The sequence below is a fragment of the Pagrus pagrus genome, assembly GCF_965226575.1.
Source record: "Pagrus pagrus genome assembly, chromosome: 3".
Taxonomy (NCBI): Eukaryota; Metazoa; Chordata; class Actinopteri; order Spariformes; family Sparidae; genus Pagrus; species Pagrus pagrus.
In genome coordinates, this window is record NC_140187.1 from 1,334,815 (window position 1) to 1,353,056 (window position 18,242).

Here is an 18,242-nt window from a genome sequence, read left to right on the forward strand (position 1 = left end):
AAAACAACATCAACATGTCAAAACATGACTAACGATCCCTCCTTGAGTTAACGGGCCTTTGTTGAAGCTGGTTGTTACTTTTCGTTAGCGGCTCCATTTCTAAACTAACGTTAGCTGCTGTTAGCACTAGAGAACGTGAAAGTCCTTCACACAGAAATCCACAACTTCAGCACATCGTCCACGGGCTCGTAGACAACAGAGAGACGTTACAATCTGCTCACACACGGATAATTAATATGAGATTAATCTGGTAAAGCAGTCCGAGGTAAATTGGTTAGCACACAGAATAGCCTGTGAGATATTTCCAGATGTTTTACAGAAAGTTAACCGTCACTTCCTCAGGCGGAGGGAGCAGAAGAAGGCAGCTGTGTTGCAGAAAACGGTGAATAAACTGTTCGTTGTGTTTGTTCCCAAAGTTTTAGCATTAGTGATGAAACCAGTGTACCGCCCGGCCCAACACACTTATATGTATGCATATCTGTGTGTGTGTGTGTGTGTGTGTGTGTGTGTGTGTGTGTGTGTGTGTGTGTGTGTGTGTGTGTGTGTGTGTGTGTGTGTGTGTGTGTGTGTGTGTGTGTGTGTCAGAGCACATTGACTGGCTGTTTGAGTCGCTCCCCTCCTGATGAATGGAGACAGTAGCTTGCTGTTGTGAGGGGCCGTTCCCCTCGGGGGCATTTTGGTGGGAAAACTAACTTTCCCTTCTCCTCCCCACTGCGTCTCTTTCCTCTCCCCTCAATTCATTATCGTCTGTTCTTCACTGTCTTCTTGGCATCTTGTTAAATTTCCAGTGTTCACTGCCTATGATTGAAGGACCCCTCCTCCTCCTCCTCCTCCTCCTCCTCCTCCACCACCAGCCTTTCTTTTCTGTCACTGTCGTTCTTCCTTTCTCTTCCACACCAGGAAGCGTTGTCTCTTCTCAGCTACTGATTAGCTTGCAACACATGCATTTTATATTTTTTCTGCAACATGAGCAACAATTACGTCTTCTTCTTTCTCTTCTCTGTATTTTTCTACGTTTCCTCTCAAACCACGCCTGTCTCTCTGTGATTTCTCAGTTCAGCTTCCACAACCTTTTTGCTCGCAGCTCTCCTCTTATAATAAAAGTATTGTCACTCTTTGTCATCTGCCTCTGTGCTGTCCTGCATAAAAACATTTTTTTAAAAAGGCTCCCTCTATAAGCCCCTGTAGCTCCATGGCTGTTAGCTGGCAGGGCAGCAGTGGAAAACTGGTATTAAGGGAGCAGAGGGAGGAGGCAGCCCAAAGATAAAAACACACAGCAGAACATATGAGTCACCCTCGCTGTAAGCTAGCGCTGCCGCGATCGGTTTACTGGCACCAGGACGTGGTGGCCATGTTGCTATGTAATTAAACGTACAGCAGGCGAAGCTTTTTGATTCATATGTTCCAAATTACACGCTCCCGCAAATTCATTCAGAATTTTCTTAGTTTGAGCCGAGAGATGACACAAAAACATCCCTCTGTCTGTGATGGAGGGATATTTCTCTGTTAGTCACAGTGATGCCTTCATGTCAGTGTTGGATTTCAGGGGTGCAATTTCCATTTGACCTTTAGCACACATAATTACTGCCAAACAGCCACTGTTTGACTCCCTAACCTCCAATAGAACAGTCAGAGGGAGAAAAAGGAGCTAATTTGGTGGTTTAAGTTTCCAAAAACAGTAAAGTCGATACTTTTTGCCTCCTGATGTTGTTGCCTTGTGTCCTTTCTGTAGCCGAGCAACCACCAGAGCTGCAGAGACGCCTGTCAGTCAAGCCAATCACGTCCTTACAGATACAGTGCACTTAGTATTAAAGGTTTGATGTCTTTATACATGGAGGGAGATGATGACCAGTACTTTGAGTTTTTTAAGTGAATACCTGATTGTAAAAGTTAAAGTAGCCTCCATTTTCTGGTCCCAGCTTTGTAAATATGAAGATTTTACTACTTCTCTCTGTTTAATATCATTTTAAACTGACTATATTTTCACTTTACACTGTCAGTCGGACAGAACAAGACAGCTGAAGACCATCTCTGGGAAAACATCAGTGTTTTTCTGTCATCGCGTAGACAAAATGATAAATCACTAATAGCATTTGTGGCATAAATTTCCCTCTTGGAAATATCCAGTAAGATTTTCAGATTTCAGTTCATAATTTCAGAAATTAGATTTTTATTTTGGGGTTCACAAAATCCAAGTGTCTAATTGACTCCCGACCTCCAAAGAAAAAGTCAGAAAGAGGAAAACAGATCGAATTTGGTTTAAATTTCCAAAAAGAGAGTAAAAGTTCTGAGCTTCAGTGTTTTTGTGTCTGTTCACCGTGTGGAGAAAGTCTCCTGATGTTGTTGTCATGGTGTGTCCTTCTGTAACCTAGCAACCACAGGTTTGGGATTGGCAGACGTCCTCCAGCATGCTTGGTTGTCGCCCAAAGGGGAAGTGGAGTTGCAGCGCGGCGTGCTGCTTTCATTGGTTTTTCCAGGCTTAGTGAGCCGAGCCATGTTTGGTGTTTGAAGGTTTACAGTAGCAGATTATATTTAGACGCTGGACGGTCCTAGATTGGCCTATTAAGGCAGTTCTCCACTGAGCAATTTGTTGATCATCGTGGTGTGATAATACACAGGCCGGATTACTGGATCAAACCCTTTCTGCACAGTTTCATTGTTCTCACAAGAGTCATGTGGTTCAAAGCCTTTAACCCTCCACACGTTGTTCATCTCAAACTGCATTGATTTTATTTTGAGTGATCGGCCTCCGTCTCCTCTTCAGGCGGCGGCGGCGCCGCCCTGCATCTCCTTCACTTCAAAAACTATATCATGTCTCTCATTATCCCAGAGCAATGTGTTTAACATTTAATGGTTTGTGTCGGCACTATAGCTCGTTAGCCGGATAAAGATAGCTGATGTTTTATTCACACGGCATCAAAGAAAGAAGGGATGATAATTGCTGACCTAGGGACACGAGAGGGCTTGGCCGAGTTGCTCTCGAGGAGGAGGTGGAGGAGGACGAGGAGGAGGAGGAGGAGGAGGAGGAGGAGGTGGAGGAGGAGGAGGAGCTCAGCCTGTCAGGTTACAGTGAAGAAAGAAAGTCTGTCAAACATCTTATTGTGCGGACGAGTTAATTGAATTCTTTATATTTGCGTCTCAGGAGGAATGATGGGAACTAAAGTTTGGGTGAAGTGTGATTAATTGTCTCGTGTTTTGCTCCATTGTCACCGTGTCACAATGGATTTAACACTGTTCTGATTCGGCCTCCAGCTCCGTCTTCACTGACTGTATTTTTTTTTACTCATCTGCTTCTCATCACTTTCTTCTAACTCTCCTCTATTGCTCATACAGAGCTGTGTGACACTTAAAGCTGAGTGTACAGTTTTCTGTTTTCCCTTCAGTCAGGTCCTGTCGTCTTTTTAAAAATCTGCCAGCGTCCTGCAAAAGCTGCTGATTGATCTCAGCCCTGAGTCAAATGTCCTGTGTGTGCATTTGACTTTTGAATTACAGTAAAATGAGAAAGGATTGTGATCATTCCTAATCAGCAACCATGTTGATAAGCAAGTAATCATTTTTCGGCCTTTCAATGATTTTTTGGGATAACATCTTGACTCGCAACTATTGCAGGATAATCGTGAGACGGACTTTTCATACTGTCCCGTGTTCTACTTTGCAACATGCAGAGCGATCTAGTGACAGCGAATCGGCTCTGTCACAAAACTCAGTTCTGTTTTTCTGTTTGCTACAAAAGTCAAATTAAAGCAAAGAAACACAGTGTGAGTGTGTCGAGTCCCCTCAAGAGTTAAAAATACAGTAGAACATTTTCTGTGTGTGTGTGTGTGTGTGTGTGTGTGTGTGTGTGTGTGTGTGTGTGTGTGTGTGTGTGTGTGTGTGTGTGTGTGTGTGTGTGTGTGTGTGTGTGTGTGTGTGTGTGTGTGTGTGATGATAGTGAGTAATTCTGGTGGGGCTGCAGCATTAGTCAGAGCTGAAGCTGAGAGTCTGCGGAAAACGAGCCACACGCTGAGACAGAGATAACACACACACACACACACACACACACACACACGCCCAGTGTTATTGTTCCAAGCAGGGGTTGTACAAATATACACGTGCACGCTCACATGTACATATAGTATATATAGTGTGTGTTTTTGCCTCTGTGTGTGTGTGTGTGTGTGTGTGTGTTCACCTCATTCCTTCAGTATCTCTGTGTCCTTCGAGCTCAGTCTCTCTCTCTCTGTTTCACACTCTCTCTCCGTCTTTCACACACACTCACACACAACATCTGTCTCCGCAGGACTCTGTTTACACTCTGCTTTATTTTTCTTACTCGCAGCGTCCAGCGTAGCACAGTAGGCAGCGAGGTAGCGTTGTGTTTGCTAAGCCAAGTCTGCTCCTTTGGACGACTGCTGCACAGACGGCAAGCTGTGTGCCCGTCTCCACGCTCGCCTTCCAGTTGTCCTTGTCATAACAAAACACACACACACACACACACACACACACACACACACACACACACACACACACACACACACTCTACTATCGTTGTCCTCTTCTCACACATGCGCAGCCTCACCATCTTTTTGCCTTCACACATTCACACTACAGTATTTCTCTTTTGCTCTTGCGTGGTCAGCACGAGCAGCTGATTTAGTGTCCCTGCCCTCACACACACACACACACACACACACACACACACACACACACTGCATCTTCCTCCTCGTTCTCTCTCGATCCCTCACCCACACAGCTGGAATCAAACAGCGTCCTCTCATCGCTGTAAACTGCGAGCTTAAGAGAGAGAGACATAGAGAGGGAACGGGGAGAGAGCTTTATGAGTTTTGCTGCAGGCTTTGGCAACCAGGGTTACAACTGTGTGTGTGTGTGTGTGTGTGTGTGTGTGTGTGTGTGTGTGTGTGTGTGTGTGTGTGTGTGAATGTGTGATGAAGAGAGAGCGTATACTTTAGGGCAGGTTTTATAGCTAAGAGCTCTCTCCATCATTATACTTTAATGACTATATAATAGGGGTGTGTTTGTGGTTCAGAGAGAGAGAGTGTGTTTGTGTGTGTGTGTGTGAATAACACACATACACACATGCACATGACTGTTCACCGTGTGTGTCAGGAGTCGTTCCTTGTGTTTGTTAGCGAACTCTTCCTGCGCAGCAGTCACAGACACTTTACTGACATTTTAATCCCACATCCCATAATTTCCTCCTCATGCAGCTGATTCCTGTGGATGTCTGACTTTGCAGCGTCCTACAATCGGGCCTATTAATAAAAAAGGGTATATTTTTCCTGGAATGTGTTTCCTCTGTGGGAATATTCATTTCCATTCAGTTTCATTACTGTGCAGAAAATCTCATAACTCCAGTTCCACCGCTGTGCTTTTATTTTGGACTTGAACAGGAAGTGTGCAGAGTTGTGGACGTGCGTTGGAGGTTTTATTGTCGAGAAGCCGTTGCATAATAAGTAAATAGTAAATAATAATTAAATTATGCTTTACAATGTAGGTGTTATATAATATGTGCTTGGCAGGTTTTCTGATTGAAGAACGAGGTGAGAGGTTGAGCTCCTGTCGCTCTCTTAAAGGGTCGGTTCACACAAATTACTAATAACATTATCTTCTCTTGTCTCTAGTGTGGTGCCCAACTATGCAGGCTTATTTTCAGGTTCAGAGGTATCCCTGAATCTCTGACACACCTAGTATGTCTCTCCAATGAAGAGACATAGAGATAAGAGATAAATGCAGACCCAGGCTGCACGATATTGGAAAAAGATGACATTGTTAGATTTTGATTTTCTGCGATATATATTGTGATATGAAGAAGAACTCTGTTTGGATGTGACTACAGCACATCTAACCATAACGCAGAGAGCAAGAAGTTCAGTTTACTTGGTCAAAAAGGCAAACAGGTGTCAAACCAGGAGACAAAGCAGCAACAGGTGAACAAATCTAAAGAGAGTCAGTCAAACAGGTAAACAGGAGGCTGGGTGGTTGGGCAGTGTCGTAAATGTAGGAGGGAGAGAGTGACGATGGGCGAGTTAAAGACATGAAGTGAGAAGCAGGAAGTGTTGAGTTGTAGCATCAGTTAAATATATAAACAATCTTTATGTAATTGGGAAGTCACAGCAGCATCGAGCACACGGCAGGACGATCACATGGAACAGCAACAGTTAGTACAATAACACACGCGCCATAATGTGCTGCATCAATGATGCAACATTATTAAAACATGTGTTTGTGTGTGTGATAGCTGAAGCTGCTGCAGTGAAAGTGACCGCTGTTGTTATTCAGAGTTTGTGGGTCTCAGCACTTTCAATTGTTTTTTAATTGAATTATCCCAAATAAGTAGTTACTGAGGAGTCTGTATTATCCAAGTGGACGCATGTTATTATATTGTCTTTTCTGTAGATATCTCAAAACCTAAAAGACACGGTGTGGATGACTGGATTGGACAAAGAGAAGAAGATCAGTGTAGTTCAGGTGAACTGAGGCTTTAACTGAAGCTCTGTCCGGGTCCAGTGGTTTTAAAGGGATGTTCTGTGTTGTTGCTGAGATAAAGAGATTTCATTTAAATTCACATAAAGTCATTTAAACCTCCAAAGTTTCCATTTCAGAACCTGCTTGTTGTCTTTCCGTGAACACGTTGACACTTCAGAGCCGCGGCCCTCGCTGCTCGTATATTTCCGTTCCTAGATTGCGCTGTTAAAGAGTGTGAATGTGCCTGCTGTGGACCCGGGCCACGGATGAATTTTTAACGGCAGAAAATGGGCTGTAAGATGGATTTCCTCTCGTAAACATCCGCCGGCCTGTTAGCCCCCTCCTCTCTCATTCTATAGCTCTTCCATCCTTCCATCCGTCGTCCTCGCCTCATATTTTCCACTGGAAACACTTGACGATGCCAGCAGTTCCCTCCGACGCCCTCGTTCTTTCTTTCTCTCTGTAGGTTTTGCTTTCTCGGCGCTGCTCGCTCTCTGTATGCAACCACTCTCTCACTCGCCCCATGCTGGGTTACTCTCCGTCTCGCTCCACTTCTCACCCCTTTTCACATTATCTCTCACTTCCCCTGCTTTCTCCTCCATCCTTCTCCTTTCATCTCCCCTCCCTCCTTGTCCATCACTCCCTCCCTTTTTCCTCTTCTTTACCCTGCTTCCTTCATCCTGCTTCTGTTTTCCTTCCTCTCATTCCTTCACCACACAGTTTCATTTCACCCCAAGTCATCATATCACAACAGGCTCCTCCTCCTCCTCCTCCTTCCTCACCTCCTCTAAAATATGAGGCTTATCTATCGAGCTGTCAACCGGGTCCCCGCTAACAATGGCCTCCTTTCTCCGTGATCTCCTCTTGCCGCAACAATGAGCTGCTTTCTTTCCTCGACGCCTCCTCTTAATATCTCTGTTTCTCTCTTTTGTTCTTCTTACTTGACCTCTCTCTTTCTTTCCCTCCATCTCTCCTCTGCCTCTCTGTCTCAGTCTATCCGACTGTCTGTCTACTCCTTCACCCACTCCTCCAGCTTCGTGTCCTCATAAGACCTCTGTGCTGTCTCTTGGGTAATAAAGGTGTGCGTGTTTGTGGAGGTGGATCAACATTATACATGTGTGCAGTACACATGCAAGCAAGAGACACTGACTCTTGCTTGCATGTGTGCATGAATCCTGTTTGGTTCTGGCTGTGTTCAGAGCTGTGATGAGAATATTTTTCGAACGCTGGGTTCGAGAAGTGAAAGTCCGATTAATTTATCTGCATAGATGATGTTAAATGAAATGCAATGGGAGCTCTGGATGGGCATGAAACTCTCCTGGTTGAATCATCGATAAAATAAAGATCAGCAGCTGCTTCAAAAGACGAAGGTACCGGCCCGCAGACATAAAAACTTAAGGAGTCGGTTCGAGTCAACTGCTAAGAAGCTCCTATCGATGACTTCAAAACTCTGTTGCATTTGCTGCTCGCTGCAGGCAGAATCGCTTTGTAGACATCTGATAAAACATCTGTTTAAATCTCTGGGTGAATTTCTGATGAATTCAGCAACGAGACAAGTTAAAGGAGGCTGCATTCAGACGTCCAAAACATGATACATTCAATTTGGAGCTGTACAACAGTTAAAGCACTTTTCTATTCAACTGTTGATGTGGACAGTCACTGCTGGCCGGCTGTAAACCTAACGAGTGGGTGGCTGGGTCGTTAGTAGCATGGCTAGATGCTACAGACGACACACAACAGACATTTCTTTATGTTGCGTGATGATTTTTTAACTTGTAATCACTCAGTTCGTAACGATCTGCCCTGTGTCCTGGTTGTTGATTATTATTTTTTTTATCTGTCGATGTGGACACACACTCCACCCTGCAGCTGATCACACAACACCGGACTCTGTCTGAATGCAGCCAAGGTCACTCATTCAAAAATGTTACTTATTTTCATGTTTGGAAGCATCATCATCAAAATGTACTCAGAGGATCAACAGTAGAAGTGCTCATTATGCAGCAGCACGGCTCCCGCTAAGTGTTGCAGTACTGTGCAGGCAGCATTTTAATGTTGCAGCAGAACTTCTTCATAGACTGCAGAGTGGTTTGAATTCTTAAAACAAAATGTTTTTTATAATCTGATCGTATGTTCAGCGTGTAACATGTTACTCTGTTAATTAACTAGAGTAACTCGTAAATGTGGTGAAGTAAAAAGTACAATATTTCACTCTGAGATGTGAGGAAATACTGACGTTAAATACAAATACCTCAAAACTGCTGAAACACAGAAAATACAAAAAAATGCTTTCTCAGAAACAAAGTTAAACAAATTAAAAGTGACATCTAGACTGACTCTGTAGGAGAGGAGCTCTGCAGATGTAAAATACTTTAAGTTAATGAAAAAACAGATTCTCAGTTTTATTTAGATTACACATGAATGAGAACACGATCATGAATATTATATTCCACGCCTGCCTCTAAATCCTGCACACTGGACCTTTAACAAGTTGTTATTTTGGAGTAGCGTTCATATTTGTATGTCAGAGAACATCATTGGCTTCCTCTCTATAGATACAGCTCTAACATCGGACTCGCGGCCTGTAACGTGAACCGTCAGCACCGAGGCTGCTGCGCCGTCTTAACTCCAAACTGCAGCTCCTCTCAGCGGCTGCGGCTCCGAACAAAACAGCTGAGGAGGCAGAGCGAGCGACGCCAGCGATGCAGAGTCAAATAAAGATGATAATGTGCGATAATGTCTCCCAGTGTTTCACGCCTGTCGCTCATATAGACTTCAAATACGTTCTCACCCGAGTTTGTTGCCCATCACTGTAGCTTATAGTGCTGATAGTCACGGTGGCTTTATGGCTGACGTGTGTGTGTGTCTGTGGGTTTCTCTGTGTGTGTGTGTGTGTGTGTGTGTGTGTGTGTGTCAGTATGGGGAAAAAAATGAGAAAATGATCAAACAAGCCCCAACTTTGATGAGATTATCACTCATTTTAATTAACAGTCTTTTAAGTCGGGGGGTTGGAGGGGTGAGGCGGATGTGGCTCCCTGCTGCACTCACACTGGGGGTGACAGCCTCACTTTACACATGACAGTGACTCATTCTTCAAATCATCCAATAGGCTCTTATCTCTCGCTGGCTGGGGTTTTTACTGTCATCGACATTAACATTCATTGTACATGGTGCTTAAAGTAATCGTGTACCTCCTCAAAAGCCATATTACTCGGAAGTGGTCAGGGCTGGAATCTTTTTGGAGGTTAATAAGACGTTGATTCCCCTGTCGAAAAAGTCCTTGAGCAAGGCATATAACCGCTGCATGGAAAGGTTATCACAGCACGAGTAAATTAACTTTGATTGTTGCTTCTGTATGTTATGTCTTTGCCCTGAGTTGCCCTTGCCACCACCTTAATAGTTTCCCAGAAAATAGTTTAAGTCTGGTTCATTCTGCAGCCCTGCCCTCTGTGCTTCTTCCAAATAAATCTTCCAAAATGCAGGGTTTTCCCTGGCTGTTTCAGAAGGGCTTAGGAGGTAACCTTGCCAGTGGTGTGTGTTGTATCGGAGGGGAAGGGGGGCTAGAGGAGTCTGTGAGAGCACACGATAACCTTTAGGGCCAAACATCAAGCTCTCTCGCGCTGCAGCCTTGTGCCAGGAAAAGATATGAAATATTTTTCTTGACATTTTGGGGGATTTGATGTATTTTTCATGTTCTTTTAGGGAGGCAGGAAACTACAAGCTCTCTGCTGAGTTCATGTCGGAGTTTAAAAAGGCAGCGTTGTGTTTTTGTTTTAACACTTACTGAGTCAGGAAGACTGACTGAGAGAACATTGCTTTTGGTTTATAGAGATGAATGATGGGAGATTTGTATTAATATGTATAATTCTGATCATAAAATAATAGCCGATAAATAGACCCGAGTCGACTCGTCTATTCTGCCTTTTACAGTGTTGTGAAAAGCCCCCAAATACTTGAATAAAAGTAAAGATATGGTGTTAAGATATCACTCTGGTAAAAGTGAAAGTCACACATAGGGATAGTACTTGAGTAAATATACTTAGTTACATTCCTCCATTGGCCTTTTCTCATTGTGGAGTTACAGGCTTTCAGTTCTATAAAAGCCTTGTAGCACATAATAATGTAATAATATCCTGAAAATGAAATACTTCCCACTAATATAATGAGATATTACATTATCGGCATCTGTTATCTTGTTATGAACTCATTTATAAAATATTAATTTCTTCAGACCAAAGTACAAAGAATGAATAAAGAAAGTATCACCTATATTTTCACCCTCACACCCATATTTAATTGTCAGCAGATAAGGAAGTGATCATCTTTGTGCTTTCAGGACACAATTTAGTAATTTACGGAGCAATTATGACAGTTATGATGAGATTACTGCCCGGCAACTCACTTGTCCTTCATCGTCTCTTTGTGATTTAATTTGTAATGCCATGTCAAGAGGCAATTGGTTTGAAGTTTGGAGGCTGTGGAGCTCCGTGTGACAAATTAAATCAAATATTGCCAGAGGAGCCTGCATGTGAAGACACATACAGGTTTATCTTCTTGTTTTCCTTGTCATCAATTCAGTGATAATTGTTTGCAGCAGTGGACATTCAGAAAACAGAAAAATACTGATGTTTTCCTGTCACCCACAATTATCTTGGAGGATTGTATTGTAAATAATTTTTTTATTTCATTATCTTGGCCAGAAGTCGTGACATCTTCCTACATCGCCACCTCAGAAATAAGCTTTTGTCTTCCAGTGAAAAGGCCTGTCAGAATTTGATAATGACATTTTGAAATAATGACAGCAGAAAAGAGGAAAGCAGGGTTACAGAGGAGGGTGAGGTGTCAAAAGAAGAAGAAGGGAAAGGGATAAGAGAGGGAACTAAATATGATAAAGGGCGGCATGACTAAAAAAAAGAAAAAGCAAATAAAATCAAATATAAATCGTTGGAGTTTCCACTGTGTTCTCTCACTGTTTCCTCTGCTTCTGGAAAAAGACAGAGATCCAAGTATTTCTAGGAAAAGGGCAGAGGCTCTGAGAGGTGTGGACGCCTGTCCAGGGGGGAGGGTTTTAAAGGAATTGTCCATGAGGGGATAATTTTTAAAAGCCCAGCTCCTGGCAAGGGGTGTGTGTGTGTGTGTGTGTGTGTGTGTGTGTGTGTGTGTGTGTGTGTGTGTGTGTGTGTGTGTGTGTGTGTGTGTGTGTGTGTGTGTGTGTGTGTGTGTGTGTGTGTGTGTGTGCACATACACATTTGATTTTATCTGTGTGGCCATGTGTGAACTGTACGTCTGAGGGAAATGCACACACACCTCCCTGTGTGCAGCCTTGTGCGTTTTGCCTTTGGCCTTGTGTGCGTGTGTGTCCATTTTTGTGTATGTCTGCATGTTTGAGAATGTGTGTGTCTGGATGTGCGCTCGTCTCTGTGTGTTTACGTGTGTGTGTGCGTTTTCCCCCGGTGCTGCCTGTGTGCTGGTTAGAGCATTAATGATGTGTCGAGGGAGCACTGCCTCTACATAATTTATCAACCAGGATTTATTAGCCGCAGAATTAACTTGTAGGGGCTGGGGAGCACAGCATGCATTTGTTCTTGTTTTGGGATTTATGTGTGTGGATGCATTGTCACTCCCCTGTGATCCATTTCTCTCCATCAGCCTCCTGCCACGGGGACGTCCCCGCTCGTATAATTGGCCAAGTTATTTTAATTTTAGTTGAGTTTAAATTCCAATTCAGAGCGCTGCTTTTCATTGTGTCTGTATGTGCAGTCGGGCTTAGAGGGCGCCAGCGCAAACGATGCTGAATAGCCGCAGCAGTAAATCCTGTTCCTGTCATTTATATCACGAATCCAGCGCTTTATTTCTGCATCACTGTCAAAACATTTTTAAATTAAGCACAACTTGCATGAATAGCAGTTGAAGCAGCACTAACCATATCCCACAGCAAGAGGTTACCGGGTTCGAGCCCTCTCTGTGTACTTTGTACTTTGTTGACGTAAAAGTGTATTTTTTCTGTTAAGCCTTCATAAAAAAAAAAATGTCATCCTTTGATAAGCGAGCATTACCTAATTCATGTTCACAGAATGTTCTGTTTCTGAAAGCTTCACTGTTTGGTTTCTTTCATTAGACCATTTGTGTGCAGATCAGACATAATGGCTCTGACATTTTTTTCCCTTTTGTTCCATATGTTGTTTACAGATAAAGATAAACTTTCATTATAATTTGTCATCCCATTAAATCATATATCCCCCCTTTATTTGTGATAAACTCTTTGGTAATGAATCATCTCTCCTGGTATTCATAGAGAAACATCAGTTCACCCTCTGTTTCCTTTATCTTTCAGATCACAGAGATGGGTAAGGAATCCCTGCCCGCCTGGCTGCACTGGGATGCCAGCAGCAGAATCCTGCAGGGTCTCCCTTTGGAGGAGGACAAGGGTGTCCATTACATCTCCGTATCCATCTCCAACCACACAAAATCCTCCTCTTCGTCAGAGGTGTTCTCCATTGAGGTACACCCTGAAGATTATACTGACGCAGATTCAGCCCAGCTGGCCTCCAACCAAGCTTCTACTGAAGACGACATCCAGCCATTCATGTGTGGCAACGAGGAACCGGTCACAGTGCTGACGGTGATCCTGGACGCTGATTTGACCAAGATGAGCTCGGAACAGAGGGTGGAGCTCCTGGATAACATGAGAAGCTTCTCTGGGGTGGGGCTCCAGCACATGAAGATACTCCCTGTGGTCAACAACAGGCTGTTCGACATGTCAGCATTCATGGCTGGACCAGGAAATGCAAAAAAGGTGAGTTAATGTGCAGGCAAGTGAGTGAGGAAATGAGGACAAATGCTATTGAATGCATGAGTGCTATTTTGGATAAGTAAATATGTGTTAGTCAGTGAATCATTTAACATGTTATCAGATGGACAATTAGATTAACAATTCTCAATGTCCTCCCAGGTGGTGGAGAATGGAGTCCTGTTGTCCTGGAAGCTCGGCTGCTCGCTGGACCAGAGCACAGTCCCAAATATCAACAGTGTCCAGGGTCCTGCAAAGGAAGGCACCATGTCAGCCAAGTTGGGCTACCCTGTGGTGGGATGGCACATTGCCAATAAGAAACCCCATGTCCCTAAGAGGGTGAGGCGGCAATTAAACAACACTCCAACGCCTGTCCTGGCAGTGCTTCCTCCAACAACTGTAGTGGAGCCTCCAGTGAGGATTATCCCAACCCTCTCCTCCCCGTCTATTGCTGCACCGACCGAGAGCTCTGCTCCACCGGTAAGAGGCCCGGTTCCTCTGCCAGGCAAGCCTACAATCAGATTCCGTGACACTCTCGCTCACACCCCAACCCTTGGACCCCCTCAACCAACGAGAGTACTGGAGACCACCAGCACCATTCCTATTCAACCAACCATGACCAGGCCGACTATTTTGGAGGCCACTGCCACACCACCTACGCCTACTAGAAGACCTACCAAGAAACCCAAGAGACCCAAAACCACACCGGTGCCCAGAGAGCCAAAGACCTCCACAGCCAAGCCCTCCAGACGCACCACACCATCGCCTGGTGTCATCCCGGATCCACACAATGTTAAGCCTGTCCTGCGAAACCCAATTGACCAGGTCAATGCATTGGTGGGCACCTATTTTGAGGTTAAGATCCCAGTTGACACATTCTTTGATAAAGAGGACGGCACAACAGACAAGCTGCGTCTAACATTGAGACAGAACCACAATGAAGTGGTTGGAGATGGCTCCTGGATCCAGTTCAACACCACCAGCCAGCTTCTCTATGGCCTGCCTGATGTCCAACATGTGGGAAAACATGAGTACTTTATGCAGGCAACTGACAAAGGTGGCCTGAACGCCATTGATGCTTTTGAGGTCCGTGTAAACCGCTGGCCCATCAATGACAAGACCCCTGTGATCTTCACTGCGCGATTCGATGGTGAGCCACGTTCAATAACAAATGACATCCACAAGAAAATTCTTCTGGTCAAGAAGCTGGCATATGCACTGGGGGACCGCAACAGCAGTACAGTCAGTCTAAGAAACATCACCAAAGGGTCCATTGTGGTGGAGTGGACAAACACCAGCCTTCCGCAGCACCCATGTCCAAAGGAACAGCTCAAAGCCATGAGCAAGTTACTCGCCAGCAATGAGGGAAAACCCTCACAGACCTTCAGGTACTCAATGGAGCCTGAATTCAGACCACTGGACGTCATGGTCAAAGGAAGGGCAAGCTGCAGAACAACTTCCTTCATCCCAGATGAAGAGATTGAAATACCAGAACCTCCAGCAGTCACTCCAGCTCTGGGAACAGGCCGGCAGAGCACTGATGACGTCTATCTCCACACAGTCATTCCTGCCGTGGTGGTGGCCGCAATCTTGTTAATAGCAGGCATCATTGCAATGATCTGCTACAGGAAGAAACGGAAGGGAAAGCTTACCATCGAGGACCAGGCCACCTTCATCAAGAAAGGTGTGCCGATTATCTTTGCAGATGAACTTGATGACTCTAAGCCGCCTCCATCTTCCAGTATGCCCTTGATTCTACAGGAAGAAAAGCCTCCGCTTCCACCCCCAGAGTACCCAAACATGGCCACACCAGAGACCACTCCCCTTAACCAGGAGTTGCTGGGGGAGTACACAGCCCTACGGGACGAGGACCCCAACGCGCCTCCCTACCAACCACCACCACCCTTCACCACTCCCATGGAGGGCAAGGGTTCCCGTCCCAAGAACATGACTCCCTACAGATCTCCACCTCCCTACGTGCCGCCCTAAGACTTGTTTAACCCTCCCCTCGTAGGGTGGAGGGAGAGGATGCCTGAGGAACTGTGACGGTTTCCATTCTGGTGTTTGTCTGTCTGGACATTTACAGGGAGAGATGACAAGAGGTGCTAAAGTACAAAACAGCTACAGGGGACTTTGGTTTGGGAGGGGGAGTAATGAGTCGGGTGGGGTTTTACAGTCGACAGATGGGATGATTGGTTGATACAGCTGGGAGGGACTACTGTTTTAGTGGTAGCCCAGCTACTACAGTGGCCTAAGACAAACAAATTCTCGTCACATTGGCTTTTTGATCGACCAGTTGGTCAGAAGCGATGATTGGGAGACGTGTTCTCCCTTCCCAGCATTTCATTTTTCCCTCTGTTGATTTTCAATACTGGCTTTTTTTGTTTTGTTTTTTCTCATTATCCGAAAGGTTTTTATTCATTTACTTTCTGGACTGAATCGTTTGCCTAACAACTCTTCTTTTGTCTTGCTTTTAAATAATACGAGAAGACAGTGAACTGCCATCAGACCACTGCAGGCAACAACTCGGGTTTTTTAATAAGGAGTGAGATTCTCTGGATATGAAAGAAGCTTTCACGAGGATCTCGAATCACCCCTGCAGACGACACAAGAGAATGGGAGGCCGAGGTGTGTGTGCGTGTGTGTGTGTGTGGGTGTGAATGAGTGGGTGTGTTTATTCAGATTCAATACGGTTTGCCTTTTAACACTAGTTGTCTGTTTCTATCCTTATTCACAATGTCTAGTAAAGATGAGAATAACAAGGTAGCCTATAAAAAGATTTAGAGATGAATAATAAATAATTTGTTTGTTTCATTGGTTTTAAAATTCACTGTATATCTGGAAGATATTCTGATAGATTGTGCTCTATTTTTTTGGTGGTGGAAGAAAGTGGGAAGGAAGAGGGACTGCCTCGCTAAAATAACCTGCAGGAGCTCTTTATTCCTGTTTACATATAACAATATGTCAATTACAACCCATTAGATTATAAAAACACCTTCCCCTCAGTTGCCCTCATCGCCTCAGCAGATCTAACCGGCTCAATAAGGTGTTAGCAACAAAAAAACTGTGTGGGATGAGCTAATGTGAAACACTACTGTTTTTATTACGAAAGAGATTATGTGTCGAGTTTTGTGTAGATTTGGATGCAAAATATATAGTTTTATGCAGATTTCACCTCAATTTGGCGCCTCGAGGTGACCAAAACTACAGTAAAAGGGAAATGCCATTTCTGCCCTTTTCTTCATTCATACATACAACATGTCCGTCAACGGGAAGAAACCCTTCAGTTTATTTTGGACCAGGGATAATTATTTTTTTATGGAATGAGGCAGTTCTGCTCTCCAGTCAGAGGAGAAAACGTTGTGTGCCATGGAGACTCTCCCACACGGGATTGTACAGATATTCACATTTTAGAGGTCACAGGGGAGACGAGTGTGTCTGACGCTGAGGCAGAGATTCAGAAGGAAGAAAGAACCTTGAATTTCCAGTAATTAGCTGAATCACTGAAAAATTGTCAATGAAAATCTCCTTCTAATTTTTTTACAAAGTTTTTGATACAGCCTCAAATCGTTGATTATTAAAAGAAAACATGATTAATGAGTAGTCTTCTGTGATTTGTAAAATCTTAGCCTAGAAGTTCAATTATGATTCAATTATGTACACTTTCTTTTTTTTTTTGTCATGGGTCACATATTTTAAGTGTTTTCTTTTATCGTGTGTGTTTGCATATCAAAATGTATCTCCCACTATACAAAGATGGAATGACCGATATTTTATGTAATCACAAATTTTATTTTTATGTCCTTATGTTTGCTAATGAGTTTCAACTGAAAGTGACCCTTTGCAATAATAATGTAAGGCACAGTCCACTCAGTGACTGGTCGATGCAGGCTAAAGCGAGTGACTCGTATTGTCATAATATTGTTGGTTTTTGCAGGATGCCAAGGCTTTTTTGCTTTTCAAGTGTGCATTGTCATAATAAAACCAACTGGTACGATAAAAACAATCACCCTTCTTCATTCATGTATCTGATTTAACGTATCTTTGCTGCTTCTGTTGGGAGTTTTTCCGCCAATGAGAAATCTCTCACTTGTCATATTCTCCGCTCAAAACCTGACTGATGTTTATGGATGAGGTTTTTGATCACTGTCACTTTTCTACTGCTTCCACTTAGCCTTGAATTGATAAATCAATCTGTCTGAAGTCCACAAGAGGTTTTTCCTCTCGAGATGGCTTGCTGCCTGGCAACCATCTATGGTCTTTTGGACCTGTTGGAACGGTCGTACTGCTGTCCTTTTTGTACTAAATTATTCTGCTACTGAATGACTAGTTGGACAATTCAGTGTGAACGCTCTGCCCATTAAAAAGGCTACGCTGTGAAAACACTCTCTCAGCTCAATCTGTCTTTCCACACATTGCATACAGATAATTTGCATTGATTGCTCAGAATATTGATTAGATGTAAACAATTTGCCAGCTCTGTTGCACCCCTGTGATAATTCACGACAGAGTTTAATTTGGAAGGAGAGGAAGCAATGATGAATGTATTCCCAAGTCATCGCTAGTTGCTAAAATGGATAAATGGATCACAGTAATGACAAAGATTAATGGAGGATTGATTTGGTTTGACTGAGACCGCTTAGCTGAATATACTGTGACGAGGTCCTTGTCTTTCAAACTAAAATGCTTATTTCAGAGGTAAAGGAGGTTGAATCAACACATATATGGTCTCTCAGTCTTTATGAAAACTGATTTCAGCCAAGCAAAGTAAAAAAAAAAAGTAAAAGGCTGTCGTATTGGATTTTATATTTTATATTCATGATATTTTGCCCTTACCCTGTAGACCAGTGCTCTGCCACTTACAATAGACAGATTTCTCATCTCAAATGTGCTGAAAATCTGATTGGAGATTCAGGAAGATTATAGATGTGCTGAGTTTGCATTTTACAGGGGCCTAATCAGTCGCCTTCGAAGTATCAGACAAGCT

At 43.8% G+C, this 18,242-nt stretch overlaps 1 protein-coding gene across 1 annotated transcript in view; it reads left to right on the forward strand.

Annotated features, from left to right (window-relative positions):
• Positions 1-17,261, forward strand: part of dag1 (dystroglycan 1) — a 54,066-nt gene extending 36,805 nt beyond the window's left edge. Inside the window, exons 3-4 of the mRNA XM_084349363.1 lie at positions 12,800-13,261; positions 13,418-17,261. Of these exons, the coding sequence (XP_084205489.1) occupies positions 12,800-13,261; positions 13,418-15,244 (2,289 nt within the window). The 3' untranslated portion in view covers positions 15,245-17,261. The remainder of the gene's footprint in view (positions 1-12,799; positions 13,262-13,417) is intronic.
• The last annotated feature ends 981 nt before the right edge of the window (positions 17,262-18,242 follow it).